Below are 24,486 nucleotides of genomic sequence, written 5' to 3'. Positions count from 1 at the left end.
ATCCCTAGTTTAAAATGGTTCTCACCTATATCATCATAAGCTTTCGTAATGCCCCTTTTACCCTATATTTGGGTATTTCCCTTTTGCTAGTCTTTTTCTTTCGCTTCTTTCTTTTACTCACTCCCTCGCATAACTTCAAGCTTTTTAGACCTCTTGAACCTCCTCTCTCACGGAAACTGAGTCGCCCAAATTTTTTAGACCTTCCCAAGTATACCGCCTGCAATTTACAAAACAGGTAGTCACCGCCTGGTTATGGTCAATCCCCCTCGTGGGCATGTGCCATTTTGTAAAGCAAACAGCAACAATACGCGCCAGCCGGCACATTTCCCGTGACAGCGGGCAGAGACGAGAAGAAAGAAGAAGCAGTAAGGTCTCGCGACGTGCCCGCCATTGAGTTCAGGACCAGAGAACCAGGAACAGTATAGCAGCCGCTGCTCAAAGCCCGCGAAGATGCGTCCGCCGGCAGTGCCTCCCACGGCGGCTCCTCCCACCGCCGCCCGTGGCCCGGTTTTGGTGTCCCCGAAGCCGGCGGTTGATGAAGGTGGCCCCCTGCCTCCGCTGGTCCCGAAGCGTGAGTGATGCGTCGTGTACACCACTCGCCGCGGAGGCTCAGTAGTCGTGGGGCTCCGTTGCTGAACACAGTCGCGGGTTCAATCCTGACAGCGTCTACCGTATTTCAGTAGTCGAAATGCAAAGCCACCCGTTTGCTGTGCTATGTAGACGTACCTCCAGGGACTCTTTAATAGACGAAATTATTCCGGAGCCATTCCTTCTTGATATTTTAATCGCCTCTCCCCCTTTTAATCTCCCCTTCTCGCCATTATCCCTCTCCCCATAGCCCGGTTCGAGTCAACCGAAAGTGAGTCACTGCGGCTTACCTTTAATCATATTGTTACCTTGAAGAAAGAAATTGAAAAGATTTATCTGAGCAGAGCAGTTACAGCATCTGCTGCAGGGGCAGAGGCTAAAGGCTGTGGCGCCTGACGAGGCCTCTGTCCCTCTGCAGTCGACGGAAGTGCAATACAGTTTGCGCATAACAAGAAGGTAAAGCACATAATTGTAACAAATGTGGATAAATTATGCTAATATAATCACAACATTAACACAGTATACGGAATGATATAAATATGTACAATATGCAAGGATATTATACAGAGCCTCCACTACGGCGTCTCTCATAGCCTTAGTCGCTTTGGGACGTTAAACCCCATAAACCAACCAACCAGAATTTGTTCAGTATGCAATACAATACTTATAACAAAAATAAAGTAAAAAACCATGGTACAAGAGAAGTATATATCCTGTTAAGCTGCGTGCCAAGGGTCCCACATAAAACTCGCATATAACAAGAAGTCGAACACCGAAGTCACAGCGAAAAACTCGAGGACGAGCTCAACATGGACCCCTTCTTACGTGGCTGTTTAATGTCACATGTCCGCATTTCTTACAGAGTGCGTGTTCGCCCCATGTGCCAGTGATAGTCAACAGAGTTAGCGGAAGTGTTTGCCCTATAGCTATACATGAAACAGTAAAAGAAAAGTAAAGTAAAACATGAAAAGCGAAAGAAAAATTGTTTTAGTAGATGATGTTTTTGTTCGTTTTCTTGTAGAATGACCGGTCAAGTATTTTATAAACCGTGCAATATGAGTGTTCTGGAAGGTTATAAGCTTATAGCTTTAGTTTCAGTCTAACAGGACCAAAAAACTTTTCATGGTTTGACTGCTCGCTTAAAATTTCCAATAAACATGAAGAAAGATGGAGGATCCAAGCGGCCAGCTAAGCCAGCTAAGCCCACAGAGCAGCAGTTAAGCGCACATTCCCGCTTTGAGGGGCGTCCAATGATGGTATAACACATCATGTGACTGCGAGATGGTCACTATAGCTGAATGCTCGTGGTGAATTCACCGGTAATTGAAATCGTTTGACCATGGCGTCATCGTCACGTGGACGGTCGCGGGGCGCATCGGACGCTCGTATGGCGCCACGCAGTTCGCGTCACAAAAGCGTGCAATATCTGCTCTATTCAAGCGCATTAATGAGGTAGCACCATCCTTGTCTTTTTTTTTGTTTCACGTAGCCTTCATGCATAAAAATGAATTCCTTTTCACGTTGTTTCGGTTATGACACTAAAATTGACTTCAGGTGACGTGACGCATAAAACACCAGCTGTACTATAGCTACTTGTTCATTTGTTGTCATTCTGGCGCTCAGCGTATGCACGCGTGACAGTGGAGAGAATTAAAACTGTGCACGAGCGATTATATAGCACGTCAAATTTGACGTCAAACCCACTATTCGGCTCTTGAAACCGAAGGAACACGAAAAGAAATTAAATATAAATTTTCAAGGCGGCGTAGTCTAATTCAACGTGGTGATCCAAATGTATACACTAATATCTTACGTAGTCAAAGAAAAGTCAGAACCAAATACTTAGTGTCTGTAATCCTACTAAAGCAAAAGCTGTCATAGCTTTCGTTTAGCCGTACAACCCTGCATTCTACAGTGAAATCTATAACGTCTTCCATAAGATCTTTAATTAGCGAATTAATTTAATTTAACCCAATTACATTAAATGGCCACCACCTGCCACGGTTGGCAGGTGGAGAGGGAAATGCCCTCTGGGGAAGGAAGTACGAAAGGAAGCAACGGGATAGAGAGTGGAGAGGGGACGATTAACCTAAATGGCGAAACCAAAGCTATAACAGCTTTCGCTTATTAATGCTCTAAGGCGGTAAGCTTTAGCTCTGTATACAAATGTTTATAATCCGGGTAGGTTAAATGAGCACTGAGAACAAACTGAATTTGGCCTGTATTAATAGATCACTGCGTATTAATGACAAAGATACCACTTTAATACATCACTGCGTATTAATGGCATTAAATGGAAACGAACCATTTATGAACTACGAAATGTAAAAACAATGATATACTGGTGTCGCCACCGATCGCTTTCGCAACCAAACTGCGGTGACGTCAAGACAGTTTAAGCGCCGATCCCTGAGGCCAGACAAAAGGTGATCACGGAGTTCTTGTCAGTTGTGACGTTAGAAATTTGAATCAAGTTGAAGGATAATCTTTTAAACTTTCTCAGCAATAGTATTAAATGCCTTTAATTTTTTTTTTGCCGCCGAACGAACATACTTAGCTAGAAAGAGCAATAGAATCAGCTTATATTACTAAGAACAAAAATTGGAGCTTTCCTCAGTGTACCTTTAAGCCTAATCTGATAACTTTTTAAACCGCGTCAGACTATACACATCTGCCTTTCGTTTCCGTCCAAGCCCACATTTGGCACTATAGCAGACACGCGTGTAGCGTGCACTCGTTCTCATTAATAATTACTACTATAGCTGGGACGCATTTCACTGTGAGCCTCCGAATGACCTTGAAACGACCTTGAGATAAGTCAAGGCTAGTGTTGCTATGCACACATATCTAACCATGTGTGGTTTACTCAGTGGACCACCTTTGACCTTGCACTTTGACCATGAACTTTGACCCTGAACTTTGACCTTTACCAAAACTTCGTGCTGGGTTAGTTAGTGGGACATAGTTGAAACTTGGTTCAGCGTCGTCTTTTGCGCTGAACCAAGTTTCAACTTGACCTTTGCATCTGACTTTGCAATCTGGCATTGCAAGTTGTCGGCAGAGCCAGTGAGAATGGTCACGTGATTCAACTCACAGTTGTGACGTCAGGTATGGGGTAAGTGTACAGCCATCTTGAGTGTGAAATGAAAGTGCTGAAATCTGGCTTGTTTTGGTCTAAAAAACCACAGCTGTGTGCCATTGACCATCGATCAGCCTTTGTGTCCATCAAGCCAATCAATGAAGACGAATAAGCGGCTGTCAAGCGGTGGGGGGGAATTAAGAAACAGTAAAAGATGTACCAAAAATAAACCATGTTTAATCATGCTTATGTAGCTTTCGCTACGTGAAACTCGGTTCGGCAGAGTTGAACCGCTGCCTAAATTTTTCACTACTATTTTAATGCAAAAGCATTTCTAGTCTATGTCGGCGGGGTCGTGTCACCAAAACGTGTCCGCAGCAGTTGTGACGTTCTCAGAAGAGGTAACAAGTGGTTGTAATCGAAAGAGGATGATGTGAGGATGCTGCGCAAAAAAAATGTCGATTGGATGATTAGTTGATTAAAAATTAGAGCCAAAAATGTCGAAATAGCGCCGACGTCAATAAAGTGAGTGGACAGGAAAACAGCCGTGGATGGCAAAATAGTGGAAAAATAGGCAAAGGAGTGAAAATAAAGTTGAAATGAATTTAAATGTATTTGATGAGTGATAATTAATCGAACAAGAAGTCTTAATTTACATAGAATAATTGGTTAATTATCAGCAAAAATCACTAGGACGGTTGAATAGGCTGGACGGGGATATAGTAAGTGGACGGGAAAGCAACCACGGGGGCAAATTTGAAAAACCAAAATGGTTGATAGATATATAAGAAGGTATAATGAGAGTATATAAATCGATCTTTAATTAAAGAATTAGATAATTACGCTAATTATGTGGTTAAATCAATTAACAAACAAAAAGAAAATGATAAAGAGAGGCGACGAGTGCCGAGGAGGCGTCAATGCTTTCGCACTCTCCCAATGCGGGTAGCCGCAGTCATCTGTAATTTTTTTTTATAATTAGCACTTCTTGCGCGGTCGTGCAGCCCCTCCGGGAGCCCAAGGCGCCGAGGGTGGCGCAGCGGGCGGCGGTGCCATGGGGGGTGGCAGCTGGGGAGGAGGCATCAGTCCGGGCTCCCTGGAGGGAGTCTCCACCATCCGCTTGTGTCTGTACGGCCTGGGGATGATGGTCGCCATGTTCCTACTCTTCGGCATCTACGTCTACGCCATGATCGACGGTACGCCTGCCCGTAGAGAAACAATCGAAAGCATCCCCTTATATTGAGCTTTCGGCAATTGTAAGTGCCTTGATCCAGTCTTAAGGCGACTCTTTCCCCTGTGCCAATTATCATTCTATGCCTCACTAAACTAAAGACATTTAAGGGATGGGCTACCCGGTCACCACCGCATGGCGATTTTCGTGGAGACAACCGTGAAAAATCCCAGTGTTTCGACGTTCAAGAAATGCGTAGTGCAAACAGAAACTTCGCCCCCCCCCCCCCCCCCCCCAACCGTCCCTTTGAAGAGTCATCCGAAAATCTACGGCACACTTGGGCTAAACCACCCCCTTAATATTCTCCACCAATCTTCTAATCTCCATTAGCAATTGCTTCCACTACCTGAACATCTCTTCTGGCTCCGCAAAAAAAAAAATTGACTGTCATTACATCCTCCCCTGCCCCCCCCCCCCCCCCCCCTTCCTATTCCTTCCTCCATCGTGGTGTCGGATTACTGGACCAAGCGCCAAATGGCCCTCAAAGGAGCCCTTCAACTAATGGCATCCACTTCCCAATAAACAATGAAACTGCACTGGACATTCAGTGGACGTCCCACACGTCCCCAGGACATCCAAGGTAGCTTCAGTGCCCATTGGGTTATTGTCATAACGCCACCATCAATCGCCTTGCACCTAACAGCCACCTGCGATGCTACACTAGCAGATGCAAGAAGTTTAGGATGTGATGACAGTAGGCCCACGCCATTCGCTGGAGCACTCCTTTGAGGGGCATTCGCCGCTTTAATTTTGAGTCGGATACAACTCAAGTCTGCAGTGAAGCTCCATCCACATTCAGGACCGCCAAACAGAATTCCTCCGTGACAAAATGCAGACCGTTGTTAAAGCTTTTCTCAACACAACAAGCAAGAGGGATAATCACGAGACAAAATTATAACCTCATAAATTTTGATGCCATCTGGTTTTTTCCACACAGCCAAACATTAAAAAGCTACTTTCGTTCGCTGTTGTGACGGATGGATGGATGGATGATAATGGCTTTGACAGTGGTCAGCGGAGTAATACAGGATGCCGCGGACCATGACCCATTGTTACCAACTGTTTTTTTTTTAAAGTCATATCTATATAGTTGTTTTGTATAGCAGTACCCAACAAGACCTGCTAAACTCAAAACCTGCACAAAGTGTTGCTTCAGCTCTCTCACAACTAGTTCGAAGCGCTGTGACTACCACAGCGACCTGAGCCAATCAGGATGACGCGCTCCATAAATGTATTCCTCTGCTCCTATATTCGCCGACTGGTGGCTTCATCTCTGGGGAGGAAAAGGAGTACCAGTAGCCAGCTGTTCTACGTAGCAAGTGGCGCTTGGTGTCTTTCAAGCTTTATTTGTTAGATTGGATGCGATTCTATGCGAAGCGATTTAAGTACTTTCAAAGCTAACTGCTTCGCTTGCTTGGAGAAACAGTGCACTTTCGATAGACGGCACGCAGGTGACACGACCGGTAACGACCGGCTCGGCGGACGCCATGTTTGCAAATGGCGGCTAAGTACTTCGCAGCAGGACTCCGCAGAGCTGTGCTCGTGCTAGCTTTAATTGTTCGAAAACAATTTTGCATTGTTCAGATATTCGAGAGAATATTTGATGTATTCCTGCGACCCTCATTAGACGAGAGCTCTGGAGGTACACACAGCTGCAGAGTACTTGCGAGATAGTTCATCCGGGTAGAAAGAATACCGGCGGTGGGGTTGGGACAAATGGCCTCCTCCATAACTATTTCAAAAAGATGTTTGTCATTTGTCCGCGTAATTATTCATTCATCTGTCTATACTAGGCGCGACGGTGCCGATGAGAAGAAATGTGGAAAGAGGGCAGACTTCTCTGTTCGAGTGGAAGAGGTCACTGACAGCTATACTCCGTTTCATACATAGCAGTCAACGCAGCCAAGGCTACGGCGCCTGTTCGCGCTCCTCGTCCGCATCGTAATGTAATGCGTCAAAAGTAAAAATCGTAATGAACTCAAAATTAAAGCAAATGTTGGTTGATATTGCAGTATAATGATAACGGTGTTTTATTTCGCAAAAAGATTGCTTTTTCTTTTATGTTCTACAAAACAGAGTGCCTTAGTTTTTTGTTTGTTTTTTTCCGGTCCCTCCTGTATCAGGTTTTCGCACCAAGGCCGGCCGCGCAGGCCGGCCGGTCATGTCGTCTGCTTGAGTGGTTCACCTGAAGCATTTCCTTCCTCCGAGACCTGTGCGCTGTTCTCTTTTCTGTAAAAATCACCGACCGTACAACCGCTGTAGGCCACTCACATGATACGCGTAGCAAATGTTATATTCCATAACCTTCCATAACCTACAGCACCAGTTTCTACACTCTTGTGAGTTGTGGCAGCAGTGAAAAACAACGATAGTAGTTTACGATCGAGCAAATGGACAACTTTAGCTTCAAAGATGATATTTACAAAGATTAAAAACATGAGAGCGGATGTCAACAATTAAATGCCAGCCACAACGTTCACTCACGCTGCGCTTACATCTAATTGGTGTGTAAGAAGCCCGAATTTTTACTCGTTTATATTGTTACCGCGAGAGGACGATGAGGAGCTACTGTGTGGAGAACGAACAGCGAGCTTCGTCAACCTCTTTGTGCGCCCTATTGAGGAACCACGGAACCTCGTCGTCGGCTTCTCACAATAACAATGTCAACTGCAGCGGCAAGTGCGCTAATATACCACACCATTTGTTGCGTTCGATGACCTGCGCAGCGGCATCTCTGCTCACGGCCCAAATACACAGCTTTCAACAATCCCCATCTCACCGCACTAGCTCACACCCATAACACACCGAATCCGACATCTAATACAAAACATTACTACGAACGGAAGCACTTCAAAAAAATTTCCTTGTGACAACAGCTCAAAAGTGGAGACTTCCCGAATCAGACGCCGCTGAGTACGCCGATCAATGCCGGGTTGCCGCGAGCCGAGGCTGCTCGGAATTATCGACGCCGCACTGAATTCTATCACCACACAATTAATGATTCATTGTGTGCCGCATGCAAAAGAGTCACTGAACGCCCGAGAACAGCACTTCGCAATCACGTCCGCCGCCAATACACTATACTGCTTTTTCCCTTCGAAACAAGTAAGCAGCGCAAGTAAATAGCGCAGTGTTTTTCAAAGTAGGCATTAGAGCTTGACAGTTTTGACTTTCTACCTAATGATAATTATAAGAAAAATAAAAAAATTGCTGAGGCTCAGCTTGGCTAAGCCTGGGGAATGCGAAGCATATCAGTGGCCAGGCTTGGTAATACATGGCTTTCCTTGGTTGAATACTTGGTCATTTTAATACAACCACTAGAAGCCTTCGTCGTGGGGGAAGACAACGGCATGGCTACAGCGGAACGCCGACTAACCCCGAGACGCGCATTGGGTGAGCGCCTGGATTGCCACGGAAGCCGCGTCTGCCTGCCCGGTGGAGCGAGCGTTTCACCTACACCGAGTGTGAACGCGCGTTCGAAATGCGCGGGTGTGACGACTAGGGGTCCTACGGCGACGGCGCGAGGTGGAGGCCGGCTCTCTCATCCGATGTCACGTGGTGTGACGTCACGGTGTCACGTGGCGTGACGGCTAGGGGTCCCACGGCCATGGCGCGAGGTGGAGGCCGGCTCTCTCATCCGATGTCACGTTGTGTGACGGCACGGTGTCACGTGGGGGTCCCACGGCGACGGCGTTAGTGGTAGCTCTAGCAATATGCTTCGCATAAAAGAAAAACAGCCAAGCCGGGAGTCGAACCTAGGCCCTTTGTAAAATGAACACACAGGCGCGCGCTTCGTACCACCATAGTCCTTCAATGCTTAAAAGCATTGAAGGACTATGGTACCACTCAGCCACGACGCGAGGCGAACGGATACATTTTGCTTGATTTTGCAGCGGACTACTTTCGTACCTTTGGCAGCGTTGACAGCTATGTATGAAACGGAGTATAGCTACGTCTGTTTTTATTTCTGGTTTTCATAGAAAAGAGAAAGCCTAAGTGAATGTACTAAATTTGCTCGCACAAAACAGCAAACTATGATGACAACATAAAATAGGTCAATGGGCGCCCTGAATGGCCGGGAAGCTAACGAAAGTTTGCGTACGCGGCTGCATACCCACGAAATGCGAAAAGTGCTTGTAGAAATCTACAAGTCATCTACACCAAGAAGTTCTGACGTCTACAAGAAGCATAAGCCAGCTTTTATACAGCCATCTGATGTCTTGAAGACCTCCTGTAGCCTAGGCTAATGCAACACTATCTGTCGACTAGAAGAGGTTTATTGTGACGTTTTGTAGACTTCTAACCGAGATCATTTTTAACTATCAAGAAGTTTTTGTGCTCTTTTGTAGCTGTGGCGGTACAGTCCTTAAACGTCTTGTCAACATCTATGAAGCACATTTTTTAGCTGTATAGATGTCTTTTAGCCCTTCAGGGCCCCTAACTCAGCCGCGGCTGCCGCGTTTAGACAGAAACGAAACGCAAAAGGCGCCCGGGTGCTGTGCGATGTCGGTGCACGTGAAAGATCCCCAGATGGTCTGAATTATTCCAGAGCCGTCCACTTCGCCACCTCACTCACTACCTCCCTAACTCACGGCGCGACCAGGAAGCGAGACAGTTCCTTTCATTTCCTCCTAAATCTTTACCCTACATTTCTGCGGGTCGCATTCATGACTTTTTGAAACGCCGCCATTTCCACAGTTCATCCTCCAGTTGACCCTGTCTGCCCGGGCATAGTCGGGACCCAGGCAGTCGCTGAGTGAAGTTTGCTTGTGGGCGTGACTGCGCGCCCAAGCACACACAACCAGGAACTTTACTATTATAGGTGAAACGTAATCATCAGGTATTCCCCAGCTAACGCGATTCACGTGTTTTCCAAAGTCAGCAACTACTGGTGTTACATCACCGTAAGAGTCTGCAAAACTCAAAAAGTCTGTTGGGTATTGGTGGGCTTTCCGGAAACACTCGCCATAGTTCCCAAGTGACGTGTCCATCGAATTTTGTCACCTCATGCAAGGATGGTAGTCTCCAACAGACAAGTTTGACCGAATGGTAGAACAGACTGCACATTACTAAGGTGCATTCTAGATTGCCTCTGGTTTATACTCTAAGTGATAGACATAACTCTAGAGGTTTTGCAAAGCTCAAGAGAAGATTAATTGCTGATGATTTCCAAAGCGTTATAGCCAGAGGTGGTTACTCTATTTTTTACAGAGTCCGACATCACTAGGTCTGTTCCCCCGGGTGACTACTTACCAGGTATGGGAGATGGTGACATGTTTGAAGGCAGATTGAAAACCTGCAGCCTCTGACAACTGCGATGACAACACATGCACAGTGCATCTCCGCAAAGTGGGAAGATATTGTTCGGGGAGCAGGGTGGTTTGAGTTGTGCAAGGCAAGTGGGGAGCAGTTCTTGTGTTTGTGGGTACACCCAGTCTCGAGGCTGCAGCTAAGAGCATGTGGCCTACAAAGTGCACTTTCGACTAATAGTACGCACCATACGAACTGCTGTGACACTGTGCTTTAATAATTAAAAATTATTTCCCTGCTACCCTTGCTGGCATACACAAACCGGTTCCACTGTTGAACTGTTAGGCAAGCTATCATTCAACTGGTATATGCGACGCTGTAGAGCCATACACTCGCAGTGGAGATTAAATTAGAGGTATTGCCAGTGAAACGAACAGTGTGAAAGGTAAAAGGATAGAAAAAACATTACCCAGACAGCCAAGCAATATAAATGAGTTATTGGGTCTTAAGTCTTATGTGACGAGCGTAATCATTGGCTAGACCTCACCATAGGTCGGCACACTCATGAGTGCACTCATGAGTGTGCCGACCTATGGTGAGGTTTAGCCAATGATTACGCTCGTCACAAAGGCATTGAGGGGACATGGACTGGTGAGGTCCATACCTCGGCACCATGAGAGGTGGCTCACTCACAATCATGACCACTCACACTCATGACCACTCACTCGCACTCATGACCACCCACACTCTCATCCACTCATTATCACTCACACTCACGTCCACTCGTACTCACACTCAGACGTGAGTGTGAGTGCGAGTGGACGTGAGTGTGGGTGGTCATGAGTGCGAGTGAGTGGTCATGAGTGTGAGTGGTCATGATTGTGAGTGAGCCACCTCTCATGGTGCCGAGGTATGGACCTCACCAGTCCATGTTCCCTCAATGCCTTTGTAATCTTCCTGCCCTACACTCATATGGTTCTCAAGATAACCCGACAATCAAATGAAACTGATGCTACTGCAGAATGGAACTAACAGAAAAACAAGGCAGGCAGTCACTGCAGGTTCTATGGTGCGTAGCCCCAAATGCCATTTTGCGCTGCGACCAAAAGCTGCACTGCTGCGAGCTGCATGCGATGCAAGCTAGGTGCAAAGGCTGAGGAACACCTGAAGACATGGATGCTGACGTACCAGGAAGGAAGCAAGGACATCAACCTGCATGGATATGCGGCTTCGGAAAACAGTCACCAGGCAGAGGACAGCAAAATTCTGTGGTAAGCACAATGAGAGGCTCTACGTGGAGTAGCTCTGATGCTAAGGCTTTGATCAGAGTAGCAGACAAATGAGTTCGTTGGCAAGGCCTTTCAGATTTTTCACAGCAAAACACACGAAGGCAAACGGTAGACTAAATGCGCAGGTGCCTGTTGGTGCTTCCATCTCTAGCAATGTAAAGTTTCTTTTTAACTGTAAATTGGAAAGATGTATAAGCACTGCAATTTCATTGAATGAAAGAATAGCTACGAAGCTCGATCACAGCCTTCAATGCATAGAAAGCAAAGAAGCTTCAATATCTTAATGCCTCATCAGTGTACTACTATGAATCTACTACTCAGTTCTGTTTCTAGTACACTGAGCTGAGTGTGATGGAGATTTTTTACTTATGGTGAAACAATGATGGCCCTAGTGGACATCACATCTGTGTCCTGGCTGCCGTTTGTTCAACTTAGAGGCTTCCATTCACATGAGCACCACCTGGACACAAACATTAGTTACATGCATTGGCAGTCTCCCATCTTGAATATCATTCGAAAGAGAACTACTTACCATGGCTAGGGTTTTGTATTTGTGGCCCTTGTATGTGCACAACCAGCCAGTGTTATGAAACATTCCCGGCTGGCATCACAGTTCTAGTGGTTGAAACTGTGTCACTAAGAGTCTGACAACACAATTTATTTTAACAAAAAACATCCAAAATAATGTACACGCCAGCACCTTGGAGCAAATGCTCACACAAAATGCTCACACAATTTGCCCTACGGGCAAATACAAGAATAGTGCACATTTGCTTGTAAAGAAATGCACAATACTAAGAGAGCTTTGAACACCAAGTGACTAACGAGACGAACTAGAATAAGTATCTGCGCTCTTGCACGGACTGACCCGCAGAGGTCGGGAGTGTTGTATAAGAAAAATTGTAGAAATGAATCCGAATGGGCAGCTGCTTTTCTGTTCCCAGTCACACTGCAGGAAGACATCTCAGATGTGTGCACCACATACTCGGCAACGCGAGTCCGTGAGCAGCTAAAGAAGGCACCGGATTCGATTTGAAATTCTCAGTAGTTGGCCGCGACGACAGGATACCTGCCTTGAAACAGTAATGCCTTTTGGTCCAGACATCTGAATGTAGGGATCTGTCGAAAAACAAGCAAGAAGTATCGCAAAAATGTAGCCCCAGAAAGCAGATTTCAATATAACATTACTTTTAGCTGGTGCTATAGGAGCTGAAATGTGCCATGAAACAAGAGTTGCAATTAAAGGTCCCAGAAAGCTTAGCAGCCATTCGTGTAAGGAAAACATGTCTGGGAGGCAACATAGATGAAGTAACTGCAAGCTAACTTTAGTTGCTAGGCTTATGACGCCATAAAGTCGCCTGGCTCTGCTTGAATACTATCGTTTGTTGCGCAAATAAACTCACGCCGTAGAATGCTTCTCCCAGCTAGATGGGCGCATTGTTCGAGCTCACATTTCACAGAAAAATGGCATTTGGTCGGCAGAATTGTTTCATGCTACATCTGTTTGGGTTAATTGCCTGAATCGATCGAAAAAAGTGGCATATTCGCATCGTCTGCGGCGACAGTGAGGGAAATCAAGCTGTTCTGTCAGTGATCACATCGGTGGCGCCATCTCGTTTGGTGGCTGTGAAGATTCAGCAAAGGAGGGGGTTCGGGAGGTTTGAAGATTTTCTTTCAACTGGCTTTTTAATGGTCACAGAAAATTTAATTTGCTGAAAACTTAGTTTGGCCAAACTAAGTTTTCTGTGACTATTAAAAAACCAGTTGAAAGAGAGTCTTCAAACCTCCCGAACCCCTCCTCCTCTGCTGAATCTTCGTGGCCACCAAATGAGAAGGCGCCACCGGTGCAATCGCAGACAAAACAGCCTGATTTCCTTCTCCACCTTCCTTCGCAGCAGACGATGCGAATATGAAACTTTTTTTTTATCAATTCAGGCAATTAACCCATACAGATGAAGCACGAAACAATTCTGATGACCAAATGCCATTTTTCTGTGAAATGCGAGCTCCAACAATGCGCCCGTTTAGCTGGGAGAAGCATTCTACGGCGTGCGTTTATTTGCACAACACGCGATAGACTACAGCACTAAACGCACTAAAGAAAAGAAGAAAGGACTTCGGTAACAAAATATAGCTATAGTGGATTCAGGAGGACTGAAGCTTCAAGCCAATTCAACTCAGAAATGTGAGCTGTAAACAAACTTGCAAAATCTTGTTCTTGTTAACTGTGTTGTCGAGCAACCCATCTCCCTGCTCTCTCTACAATAAACTCATGCAAGAATGCTTTAGCAGTGACTCACTTTAGAGTTCCAGGTGTCGCTGAAGAATGCGTCCTTCCAGGTCCTGGTGAACTTTGTTGACCTGCAAAGAAGAAGCCAGTGTAAAGCTGCTTTAGAGCATCGGGGAAACCACCCTGGGCTCACCTGCGCACAATGCAAGAGGACATATGGAAGAACTCAAAAGGTGAGAATATTTCCGGTACTTTCCAGCACAGTGAAGAAGCGCTTCCAGCACAGCAGACATTAGAGACAACTGGACTCCAGAATGGTGTGCTGGCATCATTAAAAAAAAACAAACTACGGTTTATGGCGTATGGGGTTTAACGTGCCAAAGCAACTCAGGCTGTGAGGGGCACCATAGTGAAGGGCTCCAGAATAATTTCGACCACCTGGAGTTTTTTTAACATGACATCGCACAGTATACGGGCCTCTAGAACTTTGCCTCCATTGAAATTTGACCGCCGCGGCTGGGATCGACCAGTGCCTTTCGGGTCAGTAGCCGAGTGCCATAACCACTGAGCCACCGCAGCGGCACTCAGTTTTTAAGCAACATATTTGGACACATTTGGAAAGCTCACATCTTTTTCAAAAGCGCTTCTGTTAAGACAAACCTCTGATAAGACTAACAATTTCATGGTCCCTTCAAGTTTGTTGGAGTCTACTATGTATAAAGTATGCATGGAATGCATGTTCTAGGGTCTGCATTTCATGCCAGTGGCTCCCATGATCATGACCACAATGGCAGAGCACAGAAACAGAAGAGTGCCCCACACTGCTACACACCTTGTGGTTGTACTGCTTGATCCGCTGCTTCAGCGTCTTGACGTGGTCCTCGTCGGGTGCTGCCTTGGGGTCTGCTCCGTGCTGCTCCAGCTCCGTCTGGAAATGGTTCAGCTTGCGTATCCGATGCTCGTAGTGCTGAAGCTCCTCCTGCAAAACGAAGAAAAGGAGTGAAGCAATGCCAAATCCACTTGAAGGGTCAGCTATGGCAAGCGAAATGTCTTTCACTCGTCTTTTTAGAGGGCATTTTTTTTTTCTTTCTTCCTAGCGCTGCGGTACGCATCAAACATTTACTAGTACTGGAGGGTGGCGGTGTGTTAAAGGGACCATGCAAAGAATTAAAAGCCGCTTGTAAATGTTAGAAGTGATGCTCAGAAGCATTGACACCAAGTATGAGTCTTCGGAACTGAGCCGGCAATTTATTATGAATTTTTAAAAATCGTCTTTTTTAAAATTCGCGGGCCGCTTGGTGTCTTCGTAGGGAGCCATTTTGGAACCAAAATCGGGAAAACAGACGTCACTAGTCCCGTGACGTCGGCTGTCATTCGCTCGAGCCGCGGCAGCTACGACGTCACGGGCACACTTCCGGTAGCGGTGAAAATCGTCTGCTCGAGCCGCCGCGCGCCCCCCCTTGGGCAAGCGCGATCCAGGGCATTGCCTCCGCGCATATGTTTTCAATTTACCTCTGCGCCTCTTTCTGTCGCGAGTTCGGGAGCCAAGAAAGTGCCGAGACCGGAGAGACGCTGCCGACGCACGCTGCTCCTCGGGAGTGCGACAACCGGAAGTCGTAAACCGAATGTCAGCGAATGACGCATTCATGGGCGGTGCCCAGTCCCGGAGCTGTTTTCTTAATTTTTTTCTGGTGCCCCGCGCGTACGAGTGGAGGGGGGAGAGGAGGAGCGTGATTTTTAATCGTCTATAACTTCGTTGTTATTGATGTGAGCTCAAATATTCTTGCGCTGGGGTGACGAGTGACGGAATGCCTATCTTTACGTAATCTCGATAAATTTATTTCACAGTCCCTTTAAAAGAGAACGAGATGACTGAGGTGAATGACAAGTGATGGACAGAGTAGCACCCATACCATGCACAGACAAATGGGGCAGGGCAAGGAACTATGATGTGTGTGTGTTTCTGTGTCGAAACGAAAGGCATAAAGAATGCCTAAAGAGCGAGAGCTACTAAGAAACAATGAGACATTGTCCCTCATTCATATAAATCTGAATGATGACATGCAGTTCACAGCAAAGCCTTTGGTGCCATGGGAAAGATGAAGAGGTTGGCTTTGTTGAAAGAGTGAACAAAGCTTTGATTTTATTTTTTGGACCTTAAAAAGGTGTGCATGGGTCTAACATTTTGTAGAAATGATCATGGCTCAACCTATGCACTGGTCACACATAGCTGCGCTTTTGAACAAGACTTGGAACAAGACAGGGACGACACAAACTCTGGTGTGCACCAGAGTTTGTGTCGTCCCTGTGTTGTTCCAAGCCTTGTTCAAAAGCGCAGTTGTGTGTGACCATGTTAACTACCAACTAGCCCAATTTGGAACCCTTATGCACTGGGCTTGTTTATGTGAAATGCCCAAAGCTGGTCAGGGGCCCTCAAATAGTGACGTTTATCATATGGAGGTTTCCAAGGCAATTATTTCCTCGTGTGAGAGGTAACACCAGGCATTAAGAAAAGCTTGTAATTAGGCTAAACAGAACTTTGATGGCCTGAATTATAACAAGTATAAAGGTAGAATAGCAACCAGTAAATGGAACATCTCTGGTTTATGGGGGTCTAACATCACAAAACGACTCTTGCTACGAGGGATGCTGTACTGGAGGGCTCTGGACAATTTTGACCACTTCGGGTTCTTTAACATGTTACTAAAACCACATAGTGCACGGACCTCTAGCATTTCACCTCCACCGAAACGTGACCACAGCAGCCGGGATTGTACCAATGTCTTTTGGGCCAGCAGCTGAGCGCCATAACCACTGAGCCACCGCGGTGGCTGCATGAAGTAATTTAAAATCCTCTACATCCCGTTCTTATATCGCCTTCCCAGGCAGAATGTAAGGAGATGTGTAAATAAATAAACTTTGTTCGCTGATGCAGGAAAACAATTATGCCCCAGCTAGCCTATGGCAGGTTCTCTCAGATCATGAATGGTAGCTTACCAATATCCCTGAAGAGAAAAGTATACAACAGCTGTATCCTACCGGTACTCACCTATGGGGCAGAAACGTGGGGGCTAACAAAGAGGGTTCAGCTTAAGTTAAGGACAACGCAGCGCGATATGGAAAGGAAAATGATAGGTGTAACGTTAAGAGATCGAAAGCGGGCGGAGTGGGTGAGGGAACAAACGCGGGTTAATGACATCTTAGTTGAAATCAAGAGGAAGAAACGGACTTGGGCAGGGCATGTAATGCGAAGGCAAGATAACCGCTGGTCCTTAAGGGTGACGGAGTGGATTCCAAGAGAAAGCAAACGTAGCAGGGGATAGCAGAAAGTTAGGTGGGCGGATGAGATTAAGAAGTTTGCGGGGATACAGTGGCGGCAAGTGACAAAGGACAGGGTTAATTGGAGAGACATGGGAGAGTCCTTTGCCCTGCAGTGGGTGTAGTCAGGCTGATGATGATGATGATGATGAGCCTAGCTTTGCACTTTGCCACCAAGCTGCGATCAGAAGCTATTTCCAGGCTTCTTATACCACTTTAGGCCAATAAAGTGACAGTCAGTTTCATAAAGACATTCAAAAAAAAAGAAAGAAAAGGTTATCCCTGCCTTGAGGGAGTCCAGCTCGGAAGGCGAGAAGTCTCCCTGCTGTGCGAGCTTCCAGAGCCGCTGGACTTTGTCCTCAGCGAAGCCGCCCTTGCGCTTCCAGGCCTCGTCAGCTCGGCTGTTGAGCTTGCGGTACGACTCGAGCAGGGCCTCGTGGCGCTGGCGCTCGACATCGCCCGACAGGAGACCATTCTGGCGCTCCTCCTCGGCCAGCATGTTGAGCTCCACGTCGTCTGGAGAGCACAGGAGATGACAAGCGCATAGATTAGTCTTAAGGTTTCTCAAAATTAGGTTAAGTCATGGCACAAGTTAACTGCCTTTGAGATGAACATGAATCAAATAAGTTTTATTCCATTCCAGTGCAAAGATTTAGGTTTATTGATGTTTAACGCCCCAAAGCAACTCAGGTTACGAGGGATTCCGTAGTGGAGGGCTCCGGAAATTTCGACCACCTGGGGTTCTTTAACGTGCACTGACATCGCACAGTACACGGGCCTCTAGAATTCCGCCTCCATCGAAATTCGGGCGCCGCGGCCGGGATCGAACCCGCGTCTTTCGGGCCAGCAGCCGTAACCACTGAGCCACCGCGGCGGGGCTCCAGTAAAATGCAAAGAGCTACACATTATACCCACCACGTTTTTTGCCAATTCGTAAAAGTTTGAATAAGAATGGAAGCCAGCTTCAGTTGTATGGCGCCTTTTGTCAAACCCCATTCAGCCTGCTAATCAAGTGGCCATGGCATATCAGTGGCACATTAACAAAAAGTATGTCTATTCTATCGTTTATTTTTTAAAAACATTTATATCTCTATCAATAACTTCGATGCATGAAGGCACTACACAGAAGGGGAGAGGTTGAAAAAAATTAAAAAGGATAATATTAAGAAATAATGCAACGTCTTAGTTTGTTTTCAAGTACTGTTTGTTCTCAAGCACTCACTTCAAATTCATTTCGCTGAATAGCAATTTCTCCGCTAGTTACACACATTGCATCCACTGCAACTAAACGCCATAGTGAGCCAAGACAAAACTAAAGTACCGACTGTTGCGCAAATCAGAGAAAATCGAAGAAAAATTATCTCGGCTGAACCGCGCGTTTGTTCGGGCTCAAATTTCGCACAGAGGTTGCATTTGGTGGTCAGTTTTGTTTTATACTATATTTAGGCGGGGTACTTGCCTGATTAAGTCAGAATTATCAGGAAATCCCCATCGTATGCGGCGACGACGATCCAAAACCGAAAGACTTCGCAGCAGTGGTACCCGTGGCGCCATCTCTCAACCATCGGAGAAACGAGCTCTCCACCGGGGAGGGTGGTGGGGAGGAGTTGGACTCGCATAGCCAAGTCATGGCCATGGCCTTCTCTTGATCGCTCTACGCTCGCATTTTCGGTGATGTCTCGCAGAGAGCACCAAGAGAGCAGAGAGCACCAAGCAAAGATAATTTGCTCACCAACTTAGCACAGCTGGGTTTCTCCGGTGGGTGCGAGATGGCGCCACCGGTACCATTGCTGTGCTGAGACCACACACTCACCTACAGCAGGCAACCCCCTTAGCACAGCGCATCGATTAGAATTGCGGCCATTAGAATAGCGCTAGTTATGCACTCTGTTGGTTTGTTCTTGTCCAGTTCCTTGATCAGAAGTTAGCGCACTCCCGCAAATCAATGCTATATCAGTGGTCTCCAAGCTTTTGCCTCCATCCATTCACTCGTAAAGAGGCAACACAGGAACATGTTCTACACGCTACAATTTGCCTCCGAAATTTTGCTTTGCACACTCAGCCCATACATTCACGGCACCCCTTGGCATACAAACCGCACACCAATGTCAAACACATCTGCCAACAGTCAGGCAAACACTTCTGGGAAGTTTTGTGCTAATCTGAGCAAGTGACCACTAAGAGAGCATACCTTAAGAGTACTACCAATGACTTTCTTTTCATTACACACTCATTACAACGCATGTGTAATGTGTTTAGGCACAACCATGCATTCTAGTCGTCATCATCATCAGCCTGACTACATCCACTGCAGGGCAAAGGCCTCTCCCATGTCTCTCCAATTAACCCTGTCCTTTGCCAGCTGCGGCCACCGTATCTCCGCAAACTTCTTAATCTCATCCGCCCTTCAACTTTCTGCCGCCCCCTGCTACGCTTGCCTTCTCTTGGAATCCACTCTGTCACCCTTAAGGACCACCAGTTATCTCGCCTTCGCATTACATGCCCTGCCCAAGCCCATTTCTTCCTCTTGATTAGGAATAGGATGTCATTAACCTGCATTTGTTCCCTCACCCACTCCGCCTGCTTCTGATCTCTTAACGTTACACCTATCATTTTTCTTTCCACAGCTCGTCGCACTGTCCTTAACTCTAGTTCTAGTAGGCCTCTGTAAAAAATTTCAAAAGCAAGTTTGCAGGAGGTGAGAGCGTGCATGAAGCTTCAAGTTTTGTATATCCGCAACAAAGAGATGCGTAGCTTGTGTAAAGTCCAAGAAATGCAGTTTCACACTCACTGTCCAGTTCTTTTCCATCCTCATCCCGTGTCGCGTAGAACTGGTCGATCTTGTCCTGATGGTGCTGGAACTCTTCTCGAAGCGTGCGCATCTCCTCCTCTGCACAAGGATATAACACCTGATGAGAGCTGATCGTGACGACTGTTACGATTACTCCTATGTCTCACAGCAGAAACTATGATAAGAGACATTTCAAAGTGATCCTTTGGGCGATACTTCAGCTCTTGTATTATGCAACAAGCTGCATGGTGCCTCAGTGCAGTGCAGTGAAGATGCAGACTTCTAATGACATGGGGAATTTTGATAATAAATTTTTTCGAACACAGCGGTCATGCCAGAAGCTTGAGTAAACCTGCCAATATTGAGTTTTGGCCCTCGATGTAGCATCTAAGAGGTTTACAGAAAAAATGTTGAAGAAAGCTTGTGCAACAATGGTAAGCTTTTTGATCCCTAGCAGCACGAAAATTATGACTGGCACCTATAATATGGACGCCTAGAAACTTTGTTTACATATGTGCATGGTTAAGCCAAATGATGCAAGCTGGAGGCAACAACATTACCAAGAATGACAACTATAGAATGTTGGCCTCAGCTTTAGCATACAGTGTGACATTTATGCTCAGCATCACCAGAAGCACACAGCTGCAAGGCTCAGAATGAATTCGTCCCCTTTAAGTGCTGTGTTCCCATTTCGGGATGTGACCTAAACACTATCGAATTCCTCGCATACAAGGCACTATACTCTCCAAAGTATAAGCAGTAAAATGTGCTAAGACCTGAAAATTGGTGTACAAACATGTCAGGCCAGCCATGTGCAATGAACAAAAATGTTTTTAAAACAGACACCTTTGAGTTTAACGGCAGCTCTGATACAGCTCCAACAACTGCGTCTCTTGTTTGCTTGTTTTACAAGCATGAGTGCTTTTAAAGTTCCTAAAATGAGCTAATTTCTTGAAATAATGACTTCATATGACAGTAACCAATTAAAAGAAGCGTAGTTGAGATCTTGAAAGTCAAGATGTGGATATATAAAGACTTAAAAAAGTCGCATGATCGCCAGAGAAGATTGGAATTTTGCTGTGGATTCTTGGCATATGGTCCGTCTCCACAACGACCTAATGGGCTCTGAGATTGAGAAATGTGCTTTAGATACAAAATATTCTTATAAACTGCATTACCACTTTCATTCTATTTGGCTTTTTGGCATATGAGAAATAACAGTACCCGAAATGCTGTAATTAATGTTAGTCCTCTATGCAACCTCCTTTTCTATTAACCCTTTGAAGGTTTTTGCCGTATAGGTACGGCGGCGGTTTTCTGTCCCGTAAGGTCTTTGCCGTACGGTACGGTTTCAATCTTCCGTTTGAAATTTTGCGCCAAAAGAACGATGCGTGCACACTGGGGGGTGCTGCCACCTCTTAGGACTTACAAGAAGTGTTTGAATTTTGTGCTGCCTTCTTACGGAGATAAGCAGAACTTATGTCTAGCTTTAGCGTGGCGGCACAGACTGCGGCAACACCCCTTTTGTAGTTTTGGTTTCGCCGCGTGATCGCAACGGAGTCGTGCGAAATTTGAGTTTTCTTTTTGTCAGCACTATCTTGCAGGGGCTGCCGAAGTTGATTTCTATCTTTATTGGTGCTGCTCTTAGCTTGCTTATCACCGTTGCTATTCTATTCTGTTGAACATTTTCCAGTTGTGAGTGATGCTGTCACCAAAGTACTGTTCCTAATTTTTTTTTTTACTATTTATTCTCGATTATATACATTTTGTAGATTCAAGATCCGCAATAAAGTAATTTGACCACCTGGAAAAGTTTTGTTCAAAATAATTCGACCCTCAAAGGGTTAACAGAATAACTCACCGCTGAGGCCAGCCTTCTGGACCTTAAGCCAGAGCTTGTTGAGCTTCTTGTCCCGAAACATGTACCCTTCCTTCCGAGCAGCATTGGGGTGCTCCGGAGGTTCATCCTGATGGTGCTTGAACTGGTCGGACAGGTCGAACTTGTCCACTATCTCTGCATGAAGGAAACGTTCAGCATCAGCCCAATGACACACACTTCACGACTAAAACCTCTCCCATATCTCTCCAATTAACCCTGTCCCATGGCAACCACGGCCAACCTTATCCCCGAAACATCCTAATCTCAACCGCCAATCCGACTTTTTGCTGCTCCTGCTACGCTCGCCTTCTCTACGAATCCAGTTCGCTACCCTTAACGACCGCCTCTTATCTTTCTTCACATTACATGCCCAGCCATGCCTATTTCTAGATTTTGACAAGGATGTCATTAACTCGGTGTTTTTATCCGGAAGCCCCTATACTCTCTTCCTGTCTCTTATCGTTACACCTATAATTTTTCCTTCCATAGTTTGCTGCGTTGTTTTCAATTGAAGTTCAAGGTTTTTTGTTAAGGCCCCATAGGCAAGCACCGGAAGATACTGCTGTTACATACTTTTCTCTCGAGGGATACAGATAAACTGCCATTTATGATCTGAGAGTACTTGCCAAATGCACTCCATCTCATTTTTATTACGGCGAAAGCCTTTAATGCCTTATCGTTGTCGACAGAAGGTTGTCAGCAGAGGTGTCACGCTTTTTCTAGTGAGACCAGAAAAAAACCTTTGTGCACAATGGGATTCGAACCACCATCCTTCCGTTCCGCAGCCGAGTGTTGTAACAGCTAAGCTACTTCCTGCCAGCGCATATGTAGTTCTTGTCTAGGACGCTGGAGAGCGTCTGCAGAAAGGCGTCGAATCAGACGGATGCCTCCCAAACGCCCTCCAGTGCCTCCAGGATTTGAGATTCTAAACAGTTGTGTACTTAATTAGCATCTTAACCATCAGTGACACAAGCAGCAACACTGCGCTAAAGGCTTTCGCCTCACCGCACTTTAGGTCAACAAAGTGCCCCCTTGAATTTTTTCTCAGTTATTCTCTTCACCAGAGCAGGATTTGGTCACCATGGTGCAGTACTTGGGTTACCACCTATTATGTAAAGGAAGCACTATGATGGTGTAATTACACTCACAATGAAGCAAACTGCCACAATGAAATGGAGAGCTCTGGATATGCCTGGTGCGGACTAAAGTCATTTTGAAAGTTCACAAAGCTGTTCAAAGATGGCGTACATGACAAAGGCTTCTGAGACAAAGTTTTCGTAGAGGCTAATGCCTAGAAATATGCTTTTAACACAAAGCTACATTACTACATTTGAAACAAACATAAAATGGTAGTATCAGAAATCAAATGCAGCAATTTTAGAAGCATTGTCAGGGCAATGAAAAAAAACACTCAAGCTCTTATGCACTGGAAAACTATAAACACAAACAACTAGGCAATGAATGCTTCAAAAACAAAACTAAAAAGCACTGAACAAGGGAAAAACAGGGCATGAGTAATAAAATGTAGGTTTCACATACATTTGTCACAGCAACTCATCTCAGAACACAGAGTGCAAACAGTATTTGTGCAGGATTTCTTCATGACCTGTGCATGTCAGCCGTGGAGTGCTCAGAAAAAAAGGATAATGTGTGTACCTTTGAGTTTACTCCTGAGTTCAGCTTCCTTGAGGCCATCCTTGTCTTGGCCCATCATTTTTTTCCACGCAAGCTCTTCCTTGTCCTGAACTTTGAGATCAGCGAAGAGGCCCTTGAGCTTGGCGTCGCTTAACCTCTGTTAATGAATAATTAAGAACAAAAAACGCTAGTTTATCAGCGAAATGCATTCGTCAGCGTAAACCGCGTAAGCACAACTCGCTTCCAACAATAACGCTTTTCTGTTCACGCTCAATGCAACAGGCCTGTACGAGTGAAACGAATGGTTGCACTTGAGATAACAGCGGGCACAAGAGGAAGTTTCGGGCATTTATATCAATTTATAATGGCAGACTTGATATTGAAGTCCTGCAGTGAAGACAACACACGCCGGGTAACGGACTCAGCCAGAGTCGTCGCTCATTCTTTTCAAAAAGTCCGTACAGAAGTTAATTGGCATCCCGCATTGCTATCTATAGCACAATTAATAGCCAAACAACGCAGTTCTTTACTGAAAGTGGGCGGCGATAGCGATGAAACAGCACGCCAAAGAAAAATGCCGACGCAAGATGCCCGGGAAAAACCCCGTTGAGACGAGAGCTGAAAGTTTGCAGAGGCCGCACTTACCTTTTGAGCTTTCTCCCAAAGCAAGTTGAGTTTGTGCATACGAAACGGCTTCTTCTCGGCGTTTGGGTTGGGCGGTGGCCCGGCTCGGTTCATGGCTTCACTGTATTTACTGTGGGCGACGACAAGGCAGCACATCGCCGCCAGAAACAGCGACAGGAACACGACGTTGCGGTACATAGCGAAGGTGCGAAATGTCTTGTATCTTACAAAAGCGCAGAACGCTACTGACTAGACGGGGGGATGTCCCTGACAGTGCACGTTGACCAAACGTCACTTGCGCAACAGAAAAGCACGCCCAAACCCAATGCTCAAGACGGCGTGGACGAGTTACAACACTCTGACGCTACGCATGTCGGCTTCCCCTCACGACACAAGCAGGCAGCGCCGGAAGCTGACTGACGCTTACGTCACGCCACGCCCACTAGACGTACGGCTCCTTGAGTCAATATAATAGCTAGCGCCCTCTAGAACAAAGATAGAAGCCGGGAAGTTGTAGTACGGTGCAGTTTGCATAACAAACTAGTTTTAGCTCCGTCGTAACGTAAATATGC

General features: G+C 46.0%; 2 protein-coding genes across 2 annotated transcripts; one reads left to right on the top strand and one right to left on the bottom strand.

Annotated features, from left to right (window-relative positions):
• Positions 1-370: 370 nt before the first annotated feature.
• Positions 371-10,720, top strand: LOC149348797 (uncharacterized). The gene is made up of 3 exons (XM_089588335.1): positions 371-571; positions 4,672-4,863; positions 10,110-10,720. Exons 1-3 carry the CDS (start codon positions 451-453, stop codon positions 10,205-10,207), a joined length of 411 nt encoding a protein of 136 aa, XP_089444461.1. The 5' UTR covers positions 371-450; the 3' UTR covers positions 10,208-10,720.
• A 1,354-nt stretch (positions 10,721-12,074) lies between these two features.
• Positions 12,075-24,320, bottom strand: LOC149348796 (alpha-2-macroglobulin receptor-associated protein). Its single transcript, XM_089588347.1, has 8 exons — positions 23,936-24,320; positions 23,312-23,447; positions 21,638-21,790; positions 19,777-19,875; positions 17,272-17,501; positions 14,500-14,646; positions 13,738-13,798; positions 12,075-12,556 (listed from the first exon to the last, which is right to left on the bottom strand). Exons 1-7 carry the CDS (start codon positions 24,110-24,112, stop codon positions 13,739-13,741), a joined length of 1,002 nt encoding a protein of 333 aa, XP_089444473.1. The 5' UTR covers positions 24,113-24,320; the 3' UTR covers positions 12,075-12,556; position 13,738.
• Positions 24,321-24,486: the final 166 nt, after the last annotated feature.

The sequence above is a fragment of the Amblyomma mixtum genome, chromosome 4 (genome assembly GCF_055824585.1).
Source record: "Amblyomma mixtum isolate Tamu chromosome 4, ASM5582458v1, whole genome shotgun sequence".
NCBI lineage: Eukaryota > Metazoa > Arthropoda > Arachnida > Ixodida > Ixodidae > Amblyomma > Amblyomma mixtum.
This window is presented reverse-complemented; position numbering and strand designations above follow the sequence as displayed.

Excerpts from the sequence above, each read along its gene's own strand:
- LOC149348796 (XM_089588347.1), bottom strand. The coding sequence starts at position 24,112 with ATGTACCGCAACGTCGTGTTCCTGTCGCTGTTTCTGGCGGCGATGTGC. Across the intron at positions 23,448-23,935 it reads TTTGGGAGAAAGCTCAAAAG|AGGTTAAGCGACGCCAAGCT; the intron begins GTAAGTGCGGCC and ends ATTCATTAACAG. Across the intron at positions 21,791-23,311 it reads ACTCAGGAGTAAACTCAAAG|AGATAGTGGACAAGTTCGAC; the intron begins GTACACACATTA and ends TCCTTCATGCAG.
- LOC149348797 (XM_089588335.1), top strand. The coding sequence starts at position 451 with ATGCGTCCGCCGGCAGTGCCTCCCACGGCGGCTCCTCCCACCGCCGCC. Across the intron at positions 572-4,671 it reads GCCTCCGCTGGTCCCGAAGC|CCCCTCCGGGAGCCCAAGGC; the intron begins GTGAGTGATGCG and ends GCGGTCGTGCAG. Across the intron at positions 4,864-10,109 it reads CGTCTACGCCATGATCGACG|AGTCCGACATCACTAGGTCT; the intron begins GTACGCCTGCCC and ends TATTTTTTACAG.